Source organism: Podarcis cretensis, assembly GCF_951804945.1.
Source record: "Podarcis cretensis genome assembly, chromosome: 12".
NCBI lineage: Eukaryota > Metazoa > Chordata > Lepidosauria > Squamata > Lacertidae > Podarcis > Podarcis cretensis.
Window position 1 is genome coordinate 61,622,415 of NC_137181.1, and position 25,682 is coordinate 61,648,096.

The 25,682-nt window shown below is 43.4% G+C and overlaps 1 protein-coding gene across 1 annotated transcript in view; it reads left to right on the forward strand.

The window, feature by feature from the left end:
• Positions 1–25,682, forward strand: part of CNTNAP2 (contactin associated protein 2) — a 1,037,318-nt gene that overhangs the window by 549,152 nt on the left and 462,484 nt on the right. Inside the window, exon 8 of the mRNA XM_079947520.1 lies at positions 1,069–1,333. Within this exon, the coding sequence (XP_079803646.1) occupies positions 1,069–1,333 (265 nt within the window). The remainder of the gene's footprint in view (positions 1–1,068; positions 1,334–25,682) is intronic.

Sequence of the window (25,682 nt, forward strand, 5' to 3'; positions counted from 1 at the left end):
TTTTTTTAACTGAGCAAGAGCACACTCCTTCAAAAATGTCCTGACACCTTCTTGCATAAAGAATGAAGCGGGCAGGTCAGCCCTGAGGGATCTTCTTTTTAAAATAAAAAATAAAAAACCCTTCCATTATTTCATTGTTTGTAAAATAGGAATAAATTTCCTTTCCTTTCCACATTTCTCTGTACCTTATCATGGGTCCCTGGCTTATAACTTTGAAAGAGGCATGTGCAGATCCAATAGTGTAGACAGATTTTCTGCTCATATTAATTTTTCCAATTTTCTGTAAGAGGAAGGAGGACCATGATGGACAGAGCAGAGGAAAGAAGCAAAATTAAGGCAAGAGGCAGCTATGCTACAGAGGGCAAGGAATGGGCTGGGAATGAGAAAATAAAAGGAGATGATTCAGGGGGCTATGCTTATTAATGTTGGGTGTATTGGTGGAATTTTCTGGATCATCGTAGAAATGCTAACTAGATGTGGGCTCCTACTGACTCCTACTGGTTTCAGCCTACATTAGTCCTCATCCATGCGCATGGGGGGGGGAACATGTGGCATCAGGGATTGGGCCAGTGGGTGTGGTTTTGGGAGAACGTCCTTGTGGGCCAAATGGGAAGGTCCTGGTGGGCCAAATTAGCCACAGGTCAGAAGTCCCCCCCCCCTTACGTACAGGACTGTTGCAATGATTGCAGATAAATACTGCATGTGTAGCACTCTGAACTCTTGAAATTGCCAAGCACACACACACATGCAGTATATGTTATTTTACTTTGCATTCCAAGGTTGTTACTAAATTTTGAAATTAGGAGCAAGTTTAGATTTCTTGCGCACAAGGAATCCTGTGGGAAGTGAGCAGAGTTTGTACATTTCTCAAGGATGTTCAGTAACTTTCATACATCCCTCAGTAGATCAACATGCTCTCTTTTGAACATTGTTTTACTGGATTCAGGAGGAAATTTTAAGGTCTCTAAAAACTGGGGGTTTTTTTAGAAATATGTCACTTTTCTCATGTTGTTTTTGTTTTTGGTGTGTGTGTGTTACTGTTTTTGCTTCTGTTTTTGTTTTTAATAGGGGAATTTAAGCTTCTCATGCGTGGAGCCCCATACAGTGCCCGTCTTTTTCAATGCTACCAGTTTCCTGGAAGTGCCGGGTCGTCCAAATCAGGACATGTTTTCAGTCAGCTTTCAGTTTCGGACTTGGAATCCCAATGGACTTCTGCTGTTCAGCAATTTTGCTGAAGGACTGGGCACCATAGAGATTGACCTGATAGAAGGCAAAGTCAGTGTCCATATCAATGTCACTGGAGTCAAGAAAAGTCAAATAGACATATCTTCAGGTGAGCTCCATAAACTCAAGATACTGGTTTTCTTAAATTCCAGTCATTTTGCTTTTGCAATTTGGAGCTATTTCTCCATGTGGATTTGTGCTGTAAGGAGACACTGCTTTGGTTGTGGTGGACAAACTGCAATTTTGCATTTGAATTAACGGGGGTTTTTTGTCTATAAGACGCCCCCATGTATAAGACACCCCCAGTTTTGGGGGACTCTGATTTAAGAAAATAGGGGGAGATGGCCCCGTGTATAAGACACCCCCTAATTTTTGACATTTTTTAAAAGGGAAAAAACTGTGTCTTATACACGGAAAAATATGGTAGCTGGTCGCAAAGGCCTCAGTGCTACCGCAGTTGGAAGAAAACTGCCAGGAGAATTCTGAAGTGGATGCATTATTTACTAAAATTGGAATTCATATGTTACCTGAATTTAGTATCCTGTATCAGAAACACTGCAGTGCAGCACAGAAGAGGAGAGATAGAAATTGATTCCTCCCTGGCCCTAGAGGGGTATGTGAGTTTGTGTGCTTTATATGTTATTCTGAAGTGAGAAGCTTCAGGGCAACAGCAATTGTTGCCATTATTAATGCATTTATAATGCAATATTGATGTACATAGTGCCTTATAGAGTAACAGAACCAAATGCTAAGCAGACAGCTGCTCCATGGAGCTTACATTGTAAATTTTGACATTGGGGAAGACCACAGTGTGAGAGAAGGAACGACGGGAGACATTTTATTTAACATTTTCTAAATACAATAAACAACAATATAATAGAGCAGAGGAGGAGTAGAGATCGCTCCCCAGCTCCCCAAGGACTATGAAACTGCTTAAAAAGAAAAAAATAGCATTTCTTTCCTCTGTTAGTTCAGCAAAATGGGATAGCAGTTTCACCTGTAGATCAGCGCAAGATCAATTTAAGTTTGGTGCTGGGAAGGCAGAGTATCATATCTTTTGATATGCTTTATACCAGGCATAGGCAAACTCGGCCCTACAGATGTTTTGAGACTACAATTCCCATCATCCCTGACCACTGGTCCTGTTAGCTAGGGATGATGGGAGTTGTAGTTCCAAAACATCTGGAGTGCTGAGTTTGCCTATGCCTGCTTTATACATTTCTCATCTTGGTAGCTGTTATTTGCCAGGAGCTTGAGAGACGGAATCATGACTTGTCTTGGCCAATGTGACCATCCATAGGGAAGCACTTTTTAGTCCCACTTCAATGGGATCACTGCTGGCTGTGAGGGTGAATGTCCTCTGTGCAGGGAAGCGGGTGACTTGGGCAGCAGGGTGCTCATTTTACTAACGGCTTGGTATTAGTTATTTGTTTATTTCCCCACCCTTTTCCCTGATGGGAGTGTTTAAAGTGAAAATGACATCTCTCTCTCTCTTTCCTCTCTCTCTCTCTCTCTCTCTCTCTCTCTCTCTCTCTCTCTCTCTCTCGTCTCATTCATCACCATCGCCCTTCCAGCTCTAGATGTATTTTGAGTGTAGAGAGAATATTGTTGTACACAGCTTATTCACTTCAAAGCCACTTGGGGGAAGGACAATACAGTGGTACCTCAGGTTACAGATGCTTCAGGTTACAGACTCCGCTAACCCAGAAATAATACCTTGGGTTAAGAACTTTGCTTCAGGATGAGAACAGAAATCCTGCAGCGGCCGCATGACAGCAGTGGGAGGCCCCATTAGCTAAAGTGGTGCTTCAGGTTAAGAACGGACCTCCGGAATGAATTAAGTTCTTAACCTGAGGTGCCACTGTAAGGAGGAATGCTTTTATCTGCGGAAGAATCCCATTCTCACATAAAGAATTTCCCACTCCTTTGCCCATCATTGTTGTTTGCAGAATGGCAAGAGGCTAATGCTGATAACATTTTCATCAGGAAGACAGTGGTGCATGCGATTCCTTTACATTAATATTATGTCTTATATTTTCACTTACTGGAGGATTGTTTGAATGGACACATGCAAAGCAGACAGGAGTCCCGTGATTTTTAAACCTCGAATAAGCCAGAACAGTTCAATAAGGATATTGAAAAACTGGAACGTGTCCAGAGGAGGGCAACCAAAATGGTCAAAGGCCTGGAAGCGATGCCTTATGAGGAACGGCTGAGGGAGCTGGGCATGTTTAGCCTGGAGAAGAGGAGGTTAAGGGGTGATATGGTAGCCATGTTCAAATATATAAAAGGATGTCACATAGAGGAGGGAGAAAGGTTGTTTTCTGCTGCTCCAGAGAAGCGGACACGGAGCAATGGTTCCAAACTACAAGAAGAAAGATTCCACCTAAACCTTAGGAAGAACTTCCTGACAGTAAGAGCTGTTCGACAGTGGAATTTGCTGCCAAGGAGTGTGGTGGAGTCTCCTTCTTTGGAGGTCTTTAAGCAGAGGCTTGACAACCATATGTCAGGAGTGCTCTGATGGTGTTTCCTGCTTGGCAGGGGGTTGGACTCGATGGCCCTTGTGGTCTCTTCCAACTCTATGATTCTATGATTCTATGATTCTAGTTGTGAACTAAGAAGTGGGGTCAGCACAAACTAGTGTGCTGCTCAAACACAGGGGCAGTTTTAAACCTTTTATTTGGAATGGCAGCTACTCTACCTCATCATGGGTCCCTTGATAGTAGCACCTTCTGGCACACAAGGAGCCTGTTACCAGAAAGAAAGTTGGGTGGTAACTTCTACTCAGAGTAGGCCCACTGAAATTTATGAGCACAACTAATTTAGGTCTATTAATATCCCCAGGTCCATTCTGTGTAAAACCTCACTGAATACCACCCATTGTTCCTTCCCCATGTGAGAATAGGTGCTTTCTCATATGGAAAGGAGATGCTGAACTCTGCCAAAGATGTTTTAGCAATTTAATGTTTTATGCCCAAGATCTTAAACATGAAGTAATTATTTTAAAAATACATTCAGTAATTACATTTCTTCCTGTTGAAACAATACATACTTTTCTTGTGACAGGGGTACGTAAAAATTAAAATAAATTGGTAAAATAAGGGCATGAGCAAGCCCTTAATTTAATCATATTTAATTCTGATTAATAACTGGAATGTTTTCTAATTGGGAGAGGCTATGGAATTTTGAATTTTTTATTAGAGTCCAAGCCCATGCATCTTCCAGAAGACGGGCAAAATGTTTCTCATCAAACTATCCTGTCTATGGTGTCCATGGAAGATGTGAAGCAGCTGACCTATTCTTAACTTGCCAGAGCCTTTGAGATAGGGCAGACTTTGCCTTTGCTGTGCTGACCTGACATGTTAGTTTCTCAGCCAATTCTCAGACCACACTCTGTTACACCAAGAATCAATGCTCAGCCCAATGCCAGTTTTACAGCTTCTGGCTATCTCTGTGTTCTTTATATAACACATGGTAATGATTTACTGAATGTATAAATTATTCAGGTGGTGGTAGAAACCCACTTAACAGGCACAGGAAAATGTGGTGCGACCTTTTAGAGTAACCAGATGAGATTTTGTTGTCTAGCAGGACAGGTGGCTGTGATTTCGATGGGACAAGCTGTTTGTTATTTACTGCTGTGGCAATTGTTTATATACTTGTTCTTTTTTATTATTAGAAAAAGAGGGGGGACACAGAGTCGTTGTTGAGTTGTTATGAGCCCCCATTCTCCGAATAAAGCGACAATTCCCAGAGTTCCAACATGGACATGATTTGGGTGGTGTTTTTTTTTGGGGGGGGGGGGGTTGTACATACAACGCCCCTTTGTACATATGATTATATGGGGAATTACATGCAGTCGGTTCCTGCTATTCTTAAAACTGCCTTTGCCTAGTGTCACAGAGGTACCAGGTTTGGAAGCTTCTTCAAGCTCCTTTGCAGTGTTAAAGTAAGAAAAAAGGGAGACCAAGCCTGTGGGTCCCTTCATCTGTATTGATTTGTGTGAGGTATTTTGTGACTGTTTCAATGCACTGATTTTTTTTTAGAATTTCCCCAGAATTATCCTAATAAAAAAATCTGCACATACAAAGAGTAGGGTGCACTTGAGAAGCTCCTCCTGTGGCGGAATGGAATCATAGAACCATAGAGTTGGAAGGGACCCCAAGGGGTATCTAATACAACCCCCTGCTATGCAGCTAAAGCATCCATCCATTGGCCATCCAACCTCTGCTTAAAAACCCCTAAGACAGGAGAGTCCACAACCTCCCGAGGGAAACCGCTCAACTGTCGAACTGCTTTTACTGTCAGGAGGTTTTTCCTTATGTTTTGTTGTAATCTCCTTTCTTGTAACCTGAAGCCATTAGATTCACTCCCCCAGAGCAGGAGAAAACAAGCCCTTAAGATATTTGAAAATGGCTATCATATCTCCTTTCAGTCTCCTCTTTTCCAGGCTAAACATACCCAGCTCCTTCAGGAGCTCCTTGTAAGGCTTAGATTCCAGACCCTGGATCATCTTGGTTTCCCTCCTCTGCACACATTCCAGCTTGTCAATATCTATCTTAAATTGTGGTGCCCAGAATTGGACACAGTATTCCAAGTGTGGTCTGGCTAAGACACAATTTGTTGTTGTTGTTTAGTCGTTTAGTCGTGTCTGACTCTTCGTGACGCCATGGACCAGAGAACGCCAGGCACTCCTGTCCTCCACTGCCCCCCGCAGCTTGGTCAGACTCATGCTGGTAACCTCGAAAACACTATCCAACCATCTCGTCCTCTGTCGCCCCCTTCTCCTTGTGCCCTCCATCTTTCCCAACATCAGGGTCTTCTCCAGGGAGTCTTCTCTTCTCATGAGGTGGCCAGAGTACTGGAGCCTCAGCTTCACAATCTGTCCTTCCAGTGAGCACTCAGGGCTGATTTCCTTCAGAATGGAGAGGTTTGATCTTCTTGCAGTCCATGGGACTCTCAAGAGTCTCCTCCAGCACCATAATTCAAAAGCATCAATTCTTCGGCGATCAGCCTTCTTTATGGTCCAGCTCTCACTTCCATACATCACTACTGGGAAAACCATAGCTTTAACTATACGGACCTTTGTTGGCAAGGTGATGTCTCTACTTCTCAAGATGCTGTCTAGGCCTGTCATTGCCCTTCTCCCAAGAAGCAGGCGTCTTTTAATTTCGTGGCTGCTGTCACCATCTGCAGTGATCATGGAGCCCAAGAAAGTAAAATCTCTCACTGCCTCCATTTCTTCCCCTTCTATTTGCCAGGAGGTGATGGGACCAGTAGCCATGATCTTCGTTTTTTTGATGTTGAGCTTCAGACCATATTTTGCACTCTCCTCTTTCACCCTCAATAAAAGGTTCTTTAATTCCTCCTCACTTTCTGCCATCAAGGTTGTGTCATCTGCATATCTGAGGTTGTTGATATTTCTTCCGGCAATCTTAATTCCGGCTAGGGATTCATCCAGCCCAGCCTTTCGCATGATGAATTCTGCATATAAGTTAAATAAGCAGGGAGACAAAATGCAGCCTTGTCGTACTCCTTTCCCAATTTTGAACCAGTCAGTTGTTCCATATCCAGTTCTAACTGTAGCTTCTTGTCCCACATAGAGATTTCTCAGGAGACAGATGAGGTGATCAGGCACTCCCATTTCTTTAAGAACTTGCCATAGTTTGCCATGGTCAACACATTCAAAGGCTTTTGCATAGTCAATGAAGCAGAAGTAAATGTCTTTCTGGAACTCTCTAGCTTTCTCCATAATCCAGCGCATGTTTGCAATTTGGTCTCTGGTTCCTCTGCCTCTTCTAAATCCAGCTTGCACTTCTGGGAGTTCTCGGTCCACATACTGCTTGAGCCTTCCTTGTAGAATTTTAAGCATAACCTTGCTAGCGTGAGAAATTAGTGCAATTGTGTGATAGTTGGAGCATTCTTTGGCACTGCCCTTCTTTGGGATTGGGATGTAGACTGATCTTCTCCAATCTTCTTGCCACTGCTGAGTTTTCCAAACTTGCTGGCATATTGAGTGTAGCACCTTAACAGCATCATCTTTTAAAATTTTAAATAGTTCAGCTGGAGTACCATCACTTCCACTGGCCTTGTTATTTGCAGTGCTTTCTAAGGCCCATTTGACTTCACTCTCCAGGATGTCTGGCTCAAGGTCAGCAACCACACTACCTGGGGTATATGAGACATCCGTTTCTTTCTGGTATAATTCCTCTGTGTATTCTTGCCACCTCTTCTTGATGTCTTCTGCTTCTGTTAGGTCCTTTCCACTTTTGTCCTTTATTATGGAAATCTTTGTACGAAATGTTCCTTTCATATCTCCAATTTTCTTGAACAGATCTCTGGTTCTTCCCATTCTATTGCTTTCCTCTATTTCTTTGCATTGCTTGTTTAAGAAGGTCTTCTTGTCTCTCCTTGCTATTCTTTGGAAATCTGCATTCAATTTCCTGTATGTTTCACGATCTCCCTTGCATTTTGCTTGCCTTCTCTCCCCCGCTATTTGTAAGGCCTCATTGGACAGCCACTTTGCTTTCTTGCATTTCCTTTTCATTGGGATGGTTTTCGTTGCTGCCTCCTGTATAATGTTACGAGCCTCCATCCATAGTTCTTCAGGCACTCTGTCCACCAAATCTAAATCCTTAAACCTGTTCCTCACTTCCACTGTGTATTCATAAGGGATTTGACTTAGATTGTATCTTACCGGCCCAGTGGTTTTTCCTACTTTCTTCAGTTTAAGCTTGAATTTTGCTATAAGAAGCTGATGATCTGAGCCACAGTCAGCTCCAGGTCTTGTTTTTGCTGACTGTATAGAGCTTCTCCATCTTTGGCTGCAGAGAATATAATCAATCTGATTTCGATGCTGCCCATCTGGTGATGTCCATGTGTAGAGTCGTCTCTTGTGTTGTTGGAAAAGCGTGTTTGTGATGACCAGCTTGTTCTCTTGACAGAACTCTATTAGCCTTTGCCCTGCTTCGTTTTGATCTCCAAGGCCAAACTTGCCAGTTGTTCCTTTTATCTCTTGACTCCCTACTTTAGCATTCCAATCCCCTATAATGAGAAGAACATCCTTCTTTGGTGTCACTTCTATAAGGTGTTGTAAGTCTTCATAGAATTGGTCAATTTCAGTTTCTTCAGCACCAGTAGTTGGTGCATAAACTTGGATTACTGTGATGTTAAAAGGTCTGCCTTGGATTCGTATCGAGATCATTCTATCATTTTTGAGATTGCATCCCAGTACAGCTTTTGCCACTCTTTTGTTGACTATGAGGGCCACTCCATTTCTTTTACGGGTTTCTTGCCCACAGTAGTAGATATGATGGTCATCCGAACTGAATTCACCCATTCCCGTCCATTTTAGTTCACTGATGCCCAGGATGTCAATATTTATTCTTGACATCTCCTTTTTGACCACCTCCAACTTACCCATGTTCATGGTTCTTACATTCCAGGTTCCTATGCAATATTTTTCTTTACAGCATTGGACTTTCCTTTCGCTTCCAGGCATATCCGCAACTGAGCGTCCTTTCGGCTTTGGCCCAGCCGCTTCATCAGCTCTGGATCTACTTGTACTTGCCCTCCGCTCTTCCCCAGTAGCATGTTGGACGCCTTCCGACCTGAGGGGCTCATCTTCCAGCGTCATAACTTTTATATGCCTGTTGTCTTTGTCCATGGAGTTTTCTTGGCAGGGATACTGGAGTGGCTTGCCGGTTCCTCCTCCAGGTGGATCACGTTTGGTCAAAACTCTCCACTATGACCTGTTCATCTTGGGTGCCCTGCTCAGCATAGTTCATAGCTTCTCTGAGTTCTTCAAGCCCCTTCGCCACGGCAAGGCAGTGATCCATGAAGGGGACACAATAGAGTGGTACTATTGCTTCCCTTGATCTGGACACTAGACTTCTGTTGATGCAGCCTAGAATAGCATTGGGTTTTTTTATAAAGACATTGAACAACAATGGGCCCCATTCCAGAACCCTGGAGCACCCCACTTATCCACTTTTTTCAGGATGACGAGGAATTCTTAATGAGTACTCTTTGTGTTCAGTCAGTCAACCAGCTACAAATCCACTTAATAGTTACCTCATTCAACCCACATTTTACCAGCTTCCTCACAAGAATATCATGGGGAACTTTTTCAAAAGCCTTACTGAAATCACGATACACTATGTCCACACCATCCCCCTGATCCACCAAGCATGTAATTCCATTAAAAAGAGAAATCAGATTCATCTAGCACTACTTATTTTTGAGAAACCCATTCTGGGTCTTAGTAATCGGAACATCCTTTTCTGAATTATCTGTCCAAGGACCTTCTCTGGTATCGAAGTCAAGCTCACCGGTTTGTAGTTACCCGAGTCTTCCTTTTCCTCCCTTTTTAAGATGGGGACAACATTTGTCCACCTCCAGTCTGCAGGGGCCTCACCTGTTCCCCAAGAATTCATAAGATTATAGACAGAGGCTCTGAGATTACATCCACACGTTCCTTTGGTACCCTTGGATGCAGCTCATCTGGCCCTGGAGATTCGAATTCATTTAAAGCAGCTAGGTGTTTCCTTCCCACCTCTTTTCCTTTCTTGGGCTGCAGCTCCCTCCTTGCCTCATTTATTCTCTTATCACCAGGCTGGGCATCGCTTTGGGGTGAAGACCGAGGCAGAGTAGGGGTTGAGCAGTTCTACTTTCTCCCTGTCACCCAAGAGCACTTCTCTGTCTTCTTCACACTGTGGTCTGCGTTCAACCTGGGGATCACAACTTGTTCATGTTTGGTGTGAAATGGTGTGCATAAAAACATGGCTTCTCCAGATCAGGCTATTTGTTCATCTAGTCTAGGGTTGCAGTAGCTCTCCAGAATCTTAGGCACAGATCTCTGTTGCCAGATCCTATTTTGAAAACTGGAGATGTTGGGGATTTAAGCAGGGACCTTTTGCATGCATACAATGTTCTTTGCCATTAAGCTGTGGTTCTTCCCTATGCTTTCATGCCCCTCCTATAGAAGACAATTGTCATATATTTGATATGACTCTCATTTTGCTTACTCCAACTTTACAAGCACTGCCGCAGAAAGCCACATGAGCTTCCTCTGCCCATCCTCTGGGTCTCATCCTGCCTTAGGGAGAATGCTCATCTCCCTGCAGTGGAAGAGTGAGCTACCCCCCTCTAGCAATCCTAGGAAGTGTGTAAAGAGGAAGCACTGGTCATCTTTGGGGAGCATCTGAAGCATCCCATGGTTAGTTACCCCACAGTGAACCATTTGGAGTTTGCATTGCTGTACGAATGCAATGCAGCTGTTGTGTAGGTGGAACAATTTGGGCATGGCTATTTCCCCCCCTGAAGGGACGCAGGTGGCGCTGTGGGTTAAAGCCTCAGCGCCTAGGACTTGCCGATCGAAAGGTCGGCGGTTCGAATCCCTGCGGCGGGGTGCGCTCCCGCTGCTCGGTCCCAGCGCCTGCCAACCTAGCAGTTCGAAAGCACCTCCGGGTGCAAGTAGATAAATAGGGACCGCTTACCAGCGGGAAGGTAAACGGCGTTTCCGTGTGCGGCTCTGGCTCGCCAGAGCAGCGATGTCACGCTGGCCACGTGACCCGGAAGTGTCTCCGGACAGCGCTGGCCCCTGGCCTCTTAAGTGAGATGGGCGCACAACCCCAGAGTCTGTCAAGACTGGCCCGTACGGGCAGGGGTACCTTTACCTTTACCTTTATTTCCCCCCTCCTGTCACTCTGTGTAGCTACTCAGAATTACAGTGTGGCCTTTGGCAGCTTGGCATTTTCGAATGACATTAATAGAGTTAAAAGTAAACTTTTATCCTGATTCCTCCTTGAAAGAGCATCACCTCTCTGCTGCATTGTGTTTGCTTTCTGTGCAGTTCACAGAACGAGGAGCCAAAATAGGCCTGCGGAGAAAACAAAGACTCTAGCCTGTTATGTTGGTCTTCAAAAAGATAGTGATTCTTTCTCCTCCTCCTTCCAGACCTCCTTGCACATCTCACCATTTCATTTTGAGATGCTGCTGAAACAGCAGCGTAGATTAACTGAGGTGAAACAGAGAGCCGGAGCTTCTCTGGGTTTTAAAAGCAGATCTGCACAATTGATACTGTCTTGAGGAAGTTTGCTCACTAACTCTATGTATTTGTAAGCACCTAAATTGCCTCACTCTGGAAACGGCCTCTATAAAAATGCACTTTCTTTTAATATCAGAAAGTTGTTGATAAACAAGAACTGCAGTAGGTACGGATCTGGCATATTCTGCTGTGAGAATATTTACTTGCCCAAGACAAAAGAAAGCCAGCCAAAGTTTCTGTGCTGGTTTTAGATGTGCAACTTCTGCAGCCCCCATTCTTTTAAATGTTGCAGAAGGTATGCCCTGCCCTCCACTCAGAATACTGAAAATGCTCATCAAATTCTTACTGTGATGTGTTATGACTTACAACAGTTCCAAGCTTGTTTTTTTACATTAACCTCTTAATACTACCTTAACCTCTGATTTTCTGCCCATAATGTAGTCAGCTTATGCATTAAAACAGACTTCCAGTTTGAGCCTTTAATCTGTTCTACATCAAGAGCCAATCCGTGGCCCCCTTAAATGCACAGAATTTATAAACTTTCCTCCATAAAAGGAAATTTCTGTTAACTTTCCTTTTCTAATTTAAACAGTACATGCAAGCTAGACTGAAGATCACCTCATTATGAGGTTAGTCCTGAATTTTACTGTGCCAGCATAAATGGACACAGAGCCTGTCAGTGTATGAATATATAAAGGTATTTTTGAATGACATGAAGAGACGCTTTGGGGAAAGAAGCTTCAAAGCTGGTTCCAGCCAACTATAAGCCCTAGGAGCAAAGTGGCAAAGAAGTGGGAGAGGATTTCTGAAATGATATAAGGTAGATTGGAGAATACAGGTGATGGCTTGAATTTCAGAATATTTCCCTATGATGAAAACTCTGTAAGTAGAAAATAAGCCTAGTAGGCTAGGCTAGAAACATTTCTCCTGAGATGATAATTACATGCTTGCAGGGAGGTGCCCCCCACCATGGACGTCCCAAAATGGTGTCCCCACCTGCTGCCTGAAATGATATAGGCTGTTATGCCACTCCACACCCCCATACCCCAATTCTTTGCCACAGCTCCTCTTCACAAAAGCCCGTTATTTAGGCTCCAAGAGAGAGAGAAGCCAAAGACAAACCCTTTGCTCTGATTTCCCCACATTCATTTTCTTGAATGCTGGAGTTCATCATTCTATGGGCATTATTTTCTCCCAAATCCATTGCATTTGCAACCAAATGGCATTTACAGCAGAGTGCCCAAACAATAAGTCCTCCTCTGACAGTTTTCCGTATTTGATTCCAAGTCGGTCAGTGAGCTTGTTCTGTCATTTGTGTTATCAAAGGAAGCTTCCTGAAGAAGCTAGGCTCTGAAGAAGGAAGAAGCTGAGGCCTGTGCTCCAGTTATCCTGGGGTGCTCACGCTTTCTTTCTTTCTCTCCCTCCCTCCCTGCTTTAGAAAGGAATTAAAAGCCAGTCTAGCCAGTCACATATTGGCCATGTGGCAGTCTTGGCTAACTCTGAAGTTGAAGGAGAAGGTCTGCTTCCGACCCATTCAGGAGACTTTCAAAAGATCTAGCTATCAAGAGCTCTTTCCTTAACAAAAGTTGCACTGCCAAGTTTGCAGCCTTTGTCCAAATTCCAGTGTTACAGCCGTATCCTCGTTCTTCTTGCTTCCACTGCACCACTTAGACATGGTTTTCCAGTGATCCTAAGGGTGTGGGATCCCCCAGAGAATCCTCTCTGGCTTCAAAGATCTCACCAGCTAATAATTCATTCAAGTATACATGTTAGAAGCCTGCAGTTCTCTCCCACCCCAACTTTTTTTTAGAAGAAGGCAGGGATTCCCCCCCTCCACCCCTTTTCTTCCTAATGTCTCAACAAATGAAAATGATTTGTAAAAATGTTACATGGAAAAAATACGAGAGACATTATACATACTGCTGTAAATCAAGAAAATCTTTAATAAAAAAAGGAGGGCGAGATGAAGGCAGGGATTCTCGGGATGCCAAATATGGCACCCCCCAAAATACTCTTTCTATGCTTGTGGTAAATGGCAGTATGCAGACCACCTGGCCCAAGCCCAGCAGTTTTTATGTGAGCATCTCAGGATTATGGGAATTTTCTCAAGCATGCCTGCCCTCATTCAAATTAAGCCAATGGTTTTTAAAATGTAATCACCCACTTCTGTTTGTGGTTTTTGAATGCTAAATCCCGATTTTACAGACCTTTTAAAAACAGCTGCGTGGAAACATTCAATAAGCACATCAACTTTTACTGGAAGAAGATTCCAACAAGCTTGAAAGGCTCTTTAATAGTTTTGGAAATCTGTTTTAAATGATAAACAGAACTGCATTTAGTGAAGTTCAGTGGTAATGTTGCTTTTTATGTTAATCACCCTTTAGTTAGCTATAGCTGTGTACCATACTTTGTATGCGCAGCAGCAAATAGCATTTTGTTTGTGTTGCTGTGTAAAGTGCTGTTTTACATGCAGTTATGTTAATTCCGAGCCTTGTTATGCAGAATTGTTACTTATTAAAATTAATCTGCTTTTTGGGGGGAAGGGGAGTAATCATTCATTTGCTGCAAGATGAGCACTTGCAAAATCAGCATCAGAAACTGGTGTAATATAATGACATTATTTTATTTTATCTTTACTGCCTGTTTTCAACTGTAGCTATATTGGTGATTTCATGTCACCTCTGCAAATAGCCCACCTTGCTGTCAATTTAAGAAGCTTGCTTCCTAAATGCAATTGAAGGGCAAATGCTGGAAGATTTTATTTCAGGTGGGTGGAAGGTAGGTCAGGATCTGCTGGTAGATCCCTGGGTGAATAAAAGGGCTATTGAAAGGAAGATCAGAGGAAGATGACTAGGAGTCATTTGTGTGGGGGATAACTGTAGCCTCAGTTCAGTGCTGCTGCTGCTGCTGCTGCTGCTGCTGCAGGGGTCGCCAATGCTGCAGAATTTGTGTGCACATGTGCCTGCAAAAGCCCTCCCTGGTGCACGCAGGGTCCCCTCAGGCCCCCTCCCTGAAATCAGGCATCAGAGTATTCTCTTGTAGACAGTAGAATAGGCTGTGGGCTGTGCTCGATTGCAGTGTGTGTGCCAGAACAGTTTCTTCAGTTTGCAAATGTGCTTACAAATTCAAAAAAATCGGTGACCCGCTACAGAACAAATTTCACAAGGATCTCAGGCGGCTAGTAAAAATCAAAGTAGATTCAGATAAGCCTCTCTTGATTTTATTATTCCAAGTCTTATTAGCATTGTTTGTTCTTTCAAATACTGTATTTGATGCTAGTAACCCTTACAACCGCTCTGTAAAGGTGAAGACAAACCTACCTATCGTAAGGCATGTCGGAACTGCTTTTGGCATGTGTGCATTTGTTCTGGGGTCAAAGTAACATGTTTAAGCCACTTCTACAACACAGAGACACTATGGTGATCTTCACCCTGAAATAGGTCAATATTGTCCTGATACCCAAGGGGTGGAGAAGCTTTTCTACTTCCGTAGTCATTGATGATACTCTGACCCACTCTACCAGTTCTTCCGTATTCCCTTTAGAAGTAGAAAAATACATGATTATAAAATATATTTATTCTAGCCAAAATTCAAACAAAGGTAAGGATACACAAAAAAGGAAAGCACTGAGAAATCCACCAGATCTCTTCTTACTGTTTTTGCCACAGTGGTTTCCATTGCTGCAGAAGCGAGCTTTTTATCCTAACAAACAGAAGAACAAGGGAAGTTATCTTGAAGCAGTTCAGACCATTGGCTCATCTCCTTGAGTACTGTCTTCTCTGACTCTTGGGCAGGGTTCCCCAGTATGGTGCCCTCCACTTCTTGATGGACTATGACTCTCATCAGCTCTGATGATCGTCCATGATGGCTTGGTCCAGTGGGAAGTGGAGTACAACCACAGACTGGGGAAGAGTGTGCTAGAGTTGTAGACTGGACTCTTTGCCAGCTGGGGTACCAGCTGAATAATTTTTAGGAGGATCTCTCTCTCTCTCTCTCTCTCTCTCTCTCTCTCTCTCCCTCTCCCTCTCCCTCTCCCTCTCCCTCTCCTATATATATAGCAAATTGCTGCAAAAATGTAGACAACTGACTTTAAGATTGGAAAAACAAGACACTGAGAAAACCAAAACTGAGAAATCCTTCCATCCCTATTCATGCATTGTTTATGAATGGATTTACCTTGTTTCCTTGTATTAAATTCTTAATTTCAGCCCCAAGTCTGGGCCCTTTATTTGTATGTGCCTAGTGGAGTAGTGGTAAAAGAGAGTGCAGGTTTTATTATATAAACCTCTTTCCCCATGATGAAGCTGCTGCCAGATCTACAAGCAATACAGCAGTGTGAATGTGTGTGAATTTATCACACACATTTTTACTAGCATTGAGTGGTGCCAGGCTGCGCCGGCTATCTTTCGGGCCAGATATTCCAAACCTTATATTCATTTTGTTATCTGCTCGACCTGATGCAGTTAGTAGTCTCCTGAAATATGAGCAGCCATTGATCTCCTGTCATATACTGTGTATTTCCTGGGCTCTGTGGTTGGTTGGCCATAGAATATATATTTATATCTTGCTAGATATTGGTTTTTATTCTTTCTGACTCAGTGCCCAGTTAGAATTTGTCTCTTTCTTTCTCCCTCTCTCTCTGAGACACCTGCCTAGCTTTGCTCCTTACCCACTTTCTTTCACAAGGGAAAAAAAGGGATGGCCAATTTGTTTTGGTATGAAGAACAAGCATTGTCCTGGTGGATCAGACCAGAAGGCTTGTCCAGGCAGTCCCTCGGGAGCTCACAAGCAAAAGTGATGGAGGTGACCTGCCCTGTGGTTTCTCCCCACCATCTGGTGTTCACTCTCCGAGTCTGAGCAGTGGACGGACTGTTCTGCTGAGCATTGCAGAGCTACTTTGTGGAAGCAATTTGCTGTTCACTTGTGGGCTTTTGCTTATCCCCCCCCCCCGGATTGCTTTTATTTTCTTTATTAAATGTTACGTCCATTTTATTTATTGCCCATGGTGAGGCCTGAATCCTGACTGGAAGGGATCCAAATGGTCCACTTCTTCCAGGCGTGCCTGGAGATTTGAGACTGGGCAATAGTTGGCCATATTGGCTGCATCTAAAGATGGTTTTTAGTTCTCCTCCATTTAGTTCTCCTAGCTTTTTTAATCCTTTTCTAAGTAGGGGCCGTGACTGCATTTTGTCACCATGAAACCCTTGCATGTTGGTCCACTCACGTTTATTCTAAATAAACCCAGCATTTAACATCAGTTTTCCCTGGCCACTTATCTGAGATACTCCAATAAAGCCAAAGGCTGTGGTCTCGTCTGCATCCTCCGGCCCTTGTCCCATGCCCTGAAAGAAAGGGTCCAAGGAGTTTTTCCCTAGAACACTTGCTCTTTAGTGATAAATTGGAACCAACGGCAATAGTGGAAAACCCGGTTGCCACTTGTTCTGATTCAGTGTTAAGCCTTGAGTTTTCCCAGAGGGCCAAGCGGATGTCGTTTTTATTGCACATTCACCATCAGTTGCACTTGTGAGACACCAGCGCTTAGGCCTTGTATACATGCTATCCATGATTCTTATTCTTTTCTTAAAATACAATACAGTTCATGAAACCATAAAACCAGGGACCATCATAAAACAACAATCCAGATCAAGGCCAGTTTCCCTTTGGCTTACATAAAATTTGCCAGTGCAACAGCTTTGGCCTGTGGAAGTTACAATTCTACATGTGCCACGTATTGCTCAGTGCCCATCCAGGAGGAGTTGATTTTTCAGCATGTCATCATTGGAACTATTGACCAGGTACCTTCAGTTGTATGTCGTGATGCACCTTGTGCACCTGCAGAAAAGTGGCATATCAAAAAAGAAGAAGAGGTAACCCTGATTGGGAGGATAGCCAGCCTATCTGGACACGCAATTCATTTATACATACTTGGTTTAAAATCCTGGTGATTTTATCTGTGCATTATGGACAAATATTTACTGTGTTGCATATACTGCTTAGATTTATTTATTTTTTTTATAATGTGGCACATGAAAATGTCTTAAAAGTGTGTTTGAAACATTTGCAGCAGGTGTTGAGCCTGCAGGATGGAGCCTGCTGGTGACTCTGTCTCCCTAGAGCCATAGCACAGGGCCCACAAGTCAGAAATAGGTCACAGATGGGGAAGACCCTGGAAAGCTGCAGTAGACAATGCTGGTCGAGATAGACCAATGGTATAAGGCAGCTTCTTTTGTCTATAGACAGAAAAGGATTGTAGCCATGAAATGATAATGACATAAGTCCAAAGGGGACTAATGACTGGGGGCTCTGTGCATCGGTGTAAGCCATTTTGTTGGTGCACAGGTTTGGTGTGGGTTCTCTTTTGTGTTTTGCCTCTGAGCGCACAGTAAGCTGACTCACCAGCATTTGCTGAAAGGTGCACCGTTGGCTTCTGCTGTATATCACTAGTAAGCAAAGAAGTCAACGTGCCAGTCACTCAATGAGCCTCATGTTGGGGGGAAATCCCCGTGCCATCGTTAAATTAGTTAGCGCATCTTACTGCCACTTTATCCTAGATTTCTTTCAGTGCCAGGAAAGTTAAGAATGTCAGCATTCCATTATGAATACTGAGCTTTGGAAACTAATAAGTTGGCAGCAGCAATCCCCTCCAGGTTAAAACTTGGCAGGAAAAGTCTTTGCCTAGGAGCCAGAAAATGTTTTGTTCAACCTAAGCAAAGGAACTTCACTCAGTCTGACTTATTTCAAGTTATACCATTGAATTTGAAATTCAAAGCTGCCACCCAGGAAGCAGGAAATTTGGCAACCTAATACTACCTCAGATTAAGTTCTGAAAGTCCCCCAAACTTCTAGAAATGGTAAAAGTTTATAAGCCTTGAGAGGCGGTTTGCTGTAGATATACTCTGCACATTTTTCCAGTAAATGAGCCCATCTTTTATTATCTTGCAGTATAATTATCTGCTCATCTCCCTGCATCCATTTATTTCCTTGATACCCAGCACGGACTCATTCACCCTAAGGGGAAGCAGGTGGCCATATTGCTATTTACCATCCACTGACAGATTATCTTAAATTTCCACCTGCTCACCAGAGAAATCTGACTTGTAAAAACTCACGATGGGGCAAAATGAATTGCCATAACCTCTGGCTGTTCTCACAGAATCACTTACTTTCCCGACTTTTGTTCTTTGGGGTGCAGCTTCCTTGAGTTTTCAAAAAAACAATTCCTTACTCTGTGTGACACTAGTCTAGTTCATATAGTTTCTATAACCAGAAGCCTGAACTGTCTGTTTTGACTCACTTTTGGAGTCGGTGGATTTCCCAACCAGATGGGCAGAGTATAAATAAATTATTCTTATTCTTATTCTTATTCTTATTCTTATCAATGTAACTGAGAAAGAAGTTTAAACATTTCTGTTGTGTAGATTAGGAATGTGTGAAATATTTCCTATTATTTCTATGATTTTTTTTCGACTTGAAGAAACCTGACATTTAGCCACAAAAGTAGGTATGCAGTGTTCATGGAGTTAGATTCTTTGACTGAAGAGGCGGTTTGTGGCCCCCCTCACAGGTGAGCCTGTTTCTCTATGGAAAATGCTGCCTGTCTTGCTGTCACTCACAGTTATTCTCATCAAAATTCCTAGTGCTTATCATTGTTCTCCATCTAATTGCTTCCCAAATACTTGTCCTTATTGCATGTCAAAGTGCTTTCTACTTTTTTGTTCCATTTATTTCCCTATTCTATTCAGAGAGCTTAATTCTGCAACATGTCACCAACTTTCCCCATTCTTTCAAGGATATGGATTAATTCAATGAAAACTTGTAGCTTTATTCAGGACTCGTATTCATAACTGCATAGGCAATTTTTGCTATGAACCATGTGTATTTGTTGAAGTCTTAATGTAGATTAGTTTACTATACCCAAAATTATTATTATTATTAATCATTTCTATCCCACCCATGTGGATCAAACCTAATTGTTCAAATTCTCTGTGCCCTATCAGTAAATGCCTTATCTTCTATACATCCAGGGAAATGGGATTTGTCAGAGAGCCACAACAATAGTTGCTTTTATCTCTATAATTAATACATTATTGTTACTGAGTCTTGAACACTGTCCACCGAGCATGTACCCAGTGTTGCTCAGGAATTCTAAGAAATCAAAGTATCAGTGTAGTTTGGAATCAATGGTTAAAATCAGTGCAGTTTTTAAAGGTTCAGCCCACTATGCTGATTCAAAACGGTGTCCAATTGTATCCAAGCATAAACGACCTCTTTGGTCTCAGGAACCATCATGCAAAATTTGGTTATGATATCTTAAGATAACCAAATGCATCGCAAACAAACATCCTTCCAAAATGCATAACAGACTATATGAAAGTACCTTAGAAACTTAATAATAATAATAATAATAATAATAATAATAATAATCTTTCTAAATTGATAATGCAGAGCTGTGCACAAGTGTCCTGATCCATCCTGGGCTGTCCCAACCAGGATCCAGTGCCAAGTCAAGTCAGGGGATGGGGCTTGTGTATAATTTGGGGTTTTAAAACTTTATACAGTTGGGAGAGGGGCAGGGAAAGCAATTGCTGCATCTCTTTTCCCCGTCCCAACCACACTGCTGCCTGCAGGAAGGTTGGCTCCCTCTGGGTGCTGCTTTGCCAAGGTGTGCTTTGTGCATAAGCCCAGTGGCGAAGCCGATCTCAGCAGCCAGCAGGATGGCACCCTTGGTGGCCAGGATCTGTCCTGTGTTGCATGGGCACAGCAGCCAGGCCAGGCTGCTTACACCCCCCCCCATTTGCCATAAGCCGCCATGTTGTTGCCCCAACTTGTCCCAGTTCAGTGCAGTTCAGGCCCCAGTGGCCCCCCACCCCCTGCCTCCATGCTACCTGCTCCCACTCCAGCCACCTCTGTAGAAAAATGGAAAGCAACTACCTCCGCCAGACTTGCTTCACTCACTCTCCCATTACCACCATAAACCGACTCCTGTATCTGCCGTCACTATCACCGGGGGGGGGGGGGCATAGTCAATGGTGAGAGACTGACCAACCCCCAGTGCTGGCTAAAAATGGGGGCCACAGCCTATTTTTCTCTCCTCACCACCCTCCGGTCTTAGGGTTAGGTCTCCATCTCTTGGGGCATCTGCATTCTTGGCTAGCCCTTTGCAGGACTGCTGGGGTCACCTCCCGCCTCCTGTTCCCTGCAGGTAACATGCTGGTGAAACAGATCTCTGCAGCCAGCAGGATTGCCCCCTTGGTGATGAGGAGCAAAGGGTTCGATCCTGCTCAGTGTGACTGCATGTATGTGTTCCCCTGCTGGGAAAGGGGGAGCACAGCTGTTTCACAGCTCTCTCTTTGAATTCCCTTAACATTTTGATGTTGGGTTCCCTTAGCATGAGTATCAGCTGGATAGATATTTTTTTCTCTGTCACATGGCAGATGGTGTGTCTTTCAAGAGCCATAACATTCACTTGAGAAATACAGGCGTTGCTGTTTGTTTGGGTTTTTGTCTGAATGCCTAGCAAGATAATGTTAAAAACAGTTGTTGTCTTCCTTTTTGTTTTATCAATGCAGCCATGGAATTGCATTATATTGTACATAGCACAATTTCTGTTGGGCCTCCTACAGTTCAGCTCTCATTTAAAAGTGTTCACAAAAGAGATTTTAAAATTGTTACTATTTTTTTAAAAAACAAAACCCTTGTACTAGTTTGCCTGAGATGAGGTTTTGACTGCCAATGAGGAGTTTGTTTCCCAGGGAGATCAGTTAACTTGTTTGTTTTGTGTAGCACATCTTACATGAGTTTCTTTCCTGTTTTCCTCATTTTCCTCATTTTCCTCATTTAGTCAGAAAGATCAAACCATTTAGGTTGTATTCCAGCATATAGTAATTCTTGCATTTATCAGTTGAAATAAATGGGACCCTTCTTATAACAGGATGTCCCTGTTCATTATTTTTAAATGTAATACATTTAATGATTTTCAGAAAACAAGAAAAAGTATAAACAATAAGAAGAAAATGAACATCTGGATATTATTATCCCAAAGCAGCCCTGCTCATAATTAATGGAAGGATTTTGCCCTTAAGATTCAATTCCTCAGTTTCGATTAAAACAATCAAATGCATAGCTGTCAAGGGTCCCTTATTTGGCGGGAAACTCCCTTATCCCAGCGTCGTGTCCTGCTGCTGTCCCTTATTGATGATGTCCCTTAAATTTCCCGGGTTTCAAAGGAAGCAGCTCCTCTCCCTCCCTCCCTGCCAGCCAGGGAGGAGGGAGGCTCCAACTGTGTTGCTTGGCTGCCTGGCCCACCCCTCTCCGGCCTCCTCTCACCAGCCTCGGCCCCCGGAACCCCTCCCCGCAGGGACTGGCAGGAGCCTCGGCCCTTCCGCCACCATCCTCCTCGCGGCCGCTGAACTGAGCGTCTCTGCCTGGGACCTCCCCTCTGCCCGTCGCTGCCGCTCCCACTAGGCTGTACTGCAGTTGCACCACCGAAGGACCCAGATGAGATGGGCAGCCTGGCGCGACCTATGAATTGCTGAGGAGCCTTGAGAGGAGAGCAAGGGCAACTATAGAGAAAGCAGTTGAGAGAGAGGAGGAAGAGGAGGTGGAGGCACGGGCAGATGTTCCAAGGGCTACAAGGGAAGGACCGCAAGCGCTTCTCCCATAGATTTGTAGTAGTAGACTATCATAAATGGTCTGATCCGCGGGTTTACTTCGGGCGCTATTTCCCCCCTCCCTTCCTCCTGCCCCGCCTGATGGAACTGAGAGCTGCAGATGGAGTACGAGAGAAAAGATACAGAACTGCAGCAGCATCTTCATAACTTGGACTCCGTTTTGTGTGAAAAGTAGTTGCTGCTTGTAGTTATTTAATTGCAGTATTTCATCAGCTGGTGTCTTGAGCAGCAACCTCTGGAAACAAAGGGCTAAAAACCGATGCTGCTCTTCAAAATTATCTGGTCCCTTTTAACTTTGTATTTGAGCTGGTTGACTAAAATCCCTTATTTTGGCTGCTGATCCCTTATTTTCAAGGCTGCTGGTCCCTTATTTTCAAGTCTGTAAGTTGACAGCTATGATCAAATGCCATTTGCCTATTACTGTTTGTGTGATTTTAATATTTTGGCTTATTAAGCAACAAATCACAGTTCCCACTATATTTCATCTAAAGTCCGAGATCCATATTTGGACAAAACAGCTATGGAAATGTTGAGTGAAACTGAACGAGCTCTCATGATTTCCAGAGATACAGGCAAGAAAAGGAGTGGAGAAAACAGCTATACACACCAAGGAGATATCAAGTCAAATCTATACAAAGTGGACTGAGAAAGTTCTGGGATCAGTGTCCCAACATTTGCCAACTTCTTGGTGATTCCCTAGATTTCCGTGTCTTATTCAGTTTTATGCCCTTAGTACCCTGTGACAAACACGCCGGAGCTTCAAGTCACATGCATGCTCGCTTTGGGGATTAACTTCCACTGAACACAGTGGGATCAATTTCAAGAATAAGATCAAACCATCTGACACTGTACAGAGGAGGAACACTGATCGATCAGGTTGCTCTCAGCTGGTGAGTGAGAAAGAAGTTGGGGGATTTTCATTGGCAGCCCCACTGGCTGAGAAATTGATCTTCCCTCTGTAACAAATTCTGGTCCACAGGTCAGAAGCACAAACTTGGAACACCTGGCTCCTGGAAGCGAGATAAGCCTGTGTTGTTGTCAAGCAGTGGTCTAACACCAAGAGCAATGGTCCCTTTTGGGTTGGCACAAGAGCACCACCCCTGCATTCTTTTACTATGATTAGAGGTGGGTTAAGGTTGGAGACAGGGACATGGGGAGTGGGGCTGTCATATCTGTGAAGGAATTCCTTTCCCACAGAAGTGTGTCTGGCACCTTCATTGGTTTCTGTCTTGTGCTGAAGATGTGCCTTTTTACCCTGACCTTTCATCCCTGAGACAGACAGTTTTAGGACCTATCCTATTCTTGAGACTGAAATCTGTTTTAGACTGTTTTTAATGTATTTTTGAATTGCTGTAACTGAGACCATATAGTGAAGGGCAGGTAAGAAATCAAAATAATAAGCATAACAACAACAATGAAGATGATTATGATGTAATGAAAAGCCACGGCTTATCATTATGGAAATGAGCTGCAGCAAGCCCTGGGCACGAGGGCTCTCCCTCTCTTAGAATCCTAGAATCATAGAGTTGGAAGAGACCCCAAGGGCCATCGAGTCCAACCCCCTGCCAAGCAGGAAACACCATCAGAGCACTCCTGACATATGGTTGTCAAGCCTCTGCTTAAAGACCTCCAAAGAAGGAGACTCCACCACACTCCTTGGCAGCAAATTCCACTGTCGAACAGCTCTTACTGTCAGGAAGTTCTTCCTAATGTTTAGGTGGAATCTTTTTTCTTGTAGTTTGGAACCATTGCTCCGTGTCCGCTTCTCTGGAGCAGCAGAGCTCCAAGGAGGGGCTTACAAGCTTTCATTTCTATTTTTTTAAGTAACATCAGTTTAGTGTTATATCCAGATCCCAAACTATAGTTTATCTTAACTAGAATTTGTTGATGCAGGTTGACTTATTTCAAATGAGCCATAGTTGAGATTAACTACAGTTGTCAGGTTGGGATGACACAACAAGCTGCAGTTAATAAAAATGGACATGAAAGTTTCCAACGTCAGCAAGGGGGTGCTGAACAAGGAGAGGTGACAGGAAGCCTTAGGTTTGCTATGGTGGTTCTCAACATAATGAAGCATGGTTTACTGTGATGTCCAAACACAGCCATTGTCTCTTACTTAAGACAAGCCCTTCAGTAATGTAGTGTCTGTGTATACATATAGAGGGAGATGACACAATTGCAGGGGCTTTTTCCCATCAGCATCCATCTATTTTTAAGGCTGAGCATTCTGAGCATTATTGGCAGATTCACCCACACAACTCTGGATGTGCCTTGCTGGTGTGGTGCTACTAGTGCTATATAAAGGCTGGAGTGAAAGACCAGGGCAGAAGGAAACTGTATTAAGTTGTGAGAACAGAGGGGAAGGACAACTGAGGAGGACAACTCTTATAGCCTAAGCAGGCATTTAGTATAATGAGATGAATCTGGAGGAAAAGGAGAGCAAGTCTTTCCCTTCATGGCTGATAGCATAGCCATGAGGTCTTCAAGTGGCACAAAAGCAAACTCAGGGAACTTGGTCTTTGGCAGGAGGAGCGGAAACTCTCCCATCTGAAATAGCTGGAGGCAGATTTCTCTCATAATGCTTTTACGGTGTGCTCTGAATCACAAACAATGTGATTTCTGAATGTCTCATTATGGCCCCTGGACTATGACTAACCCTGAGGATTATAATTTCCAAAAGATTTCTTAAAAAATGAGCAAAAAGCACAATTTTGAAAGATATCATTCTAAAACAAACTCTCTCTGTGTAAGAAGACTCCGTAATGTCTGCCCTCAAATTTTCAGAATGTCCACTGTCTACAAGGTACAATAATAATTCATCTGTAAGGCAGGACGCTCTGTGGTGATCTTGTACATAAGCAATTTGGGCAGCAAAAACAAATATCTCTCTTAAGAAGATAATATATCCAGAATTCCATGAATTAAAATGTTGCACATTGCTTTTCCTCAGGTATAAGACATTCATGTGTATTTGATGCAAAATATATATTGAGAAATGTAACAGAACAGAAGAAACTACATTTATTCTCTGATATTCTCACCCTCTCAGTCTGGGTGAAAAGCAGGAGGCTCTGCAGGTTTGTGTCCCCTATCTTTGTAAAATACATAAATACAGGAGCATCAGAGCAATCTCCTTACCTTCCCAAACCAGCCCTAATGTGGATTGCACATCAATGCTTCCTACTTGCCATAGGCACTGTTCCAAGGGGAAGTGGGTAAATTCTGTTGGCTGAAAGGAAGTGAGCACAACTCACTTCCCTGCTGCCAAAATAGGGAGCCATCAGATGGGACAATGTTCAGCATTGCCATGTTCTTCTGTCATTGTCAATAGCTCTGTTGATTTGCTGATGAATAAACAAGGAAGGTAGCAGTCAACTGGATTGACATGTTCTGAACCCTTTCCATATGCCAGCAGTATTATCCTCCTGGCCGGACTCCTGATGCTGCAGGTGCTCTTCAGTTTGGTCAGCCAAAGAGTAGAATGCATTGATCTAATAATTCAGACAAAACTCAGTCTCTGGATATTACCACCAGGCATCCTTCAGCAGAAGTTGACTGCCATTTTAGCACTGATATGATGGGATCAAACAGAGCAGCAGACATCTGTCAAATATCTGGGAGCCATCATTTGGCAGTTCTGGATGATACTTGGATAGCCACATGAGCAGAAGTCCTTCCCCGTTTTGGGTAGTTCAGAGCTGGCACTGTATCACATTTAAGCACCGAGTTGATGATTTATA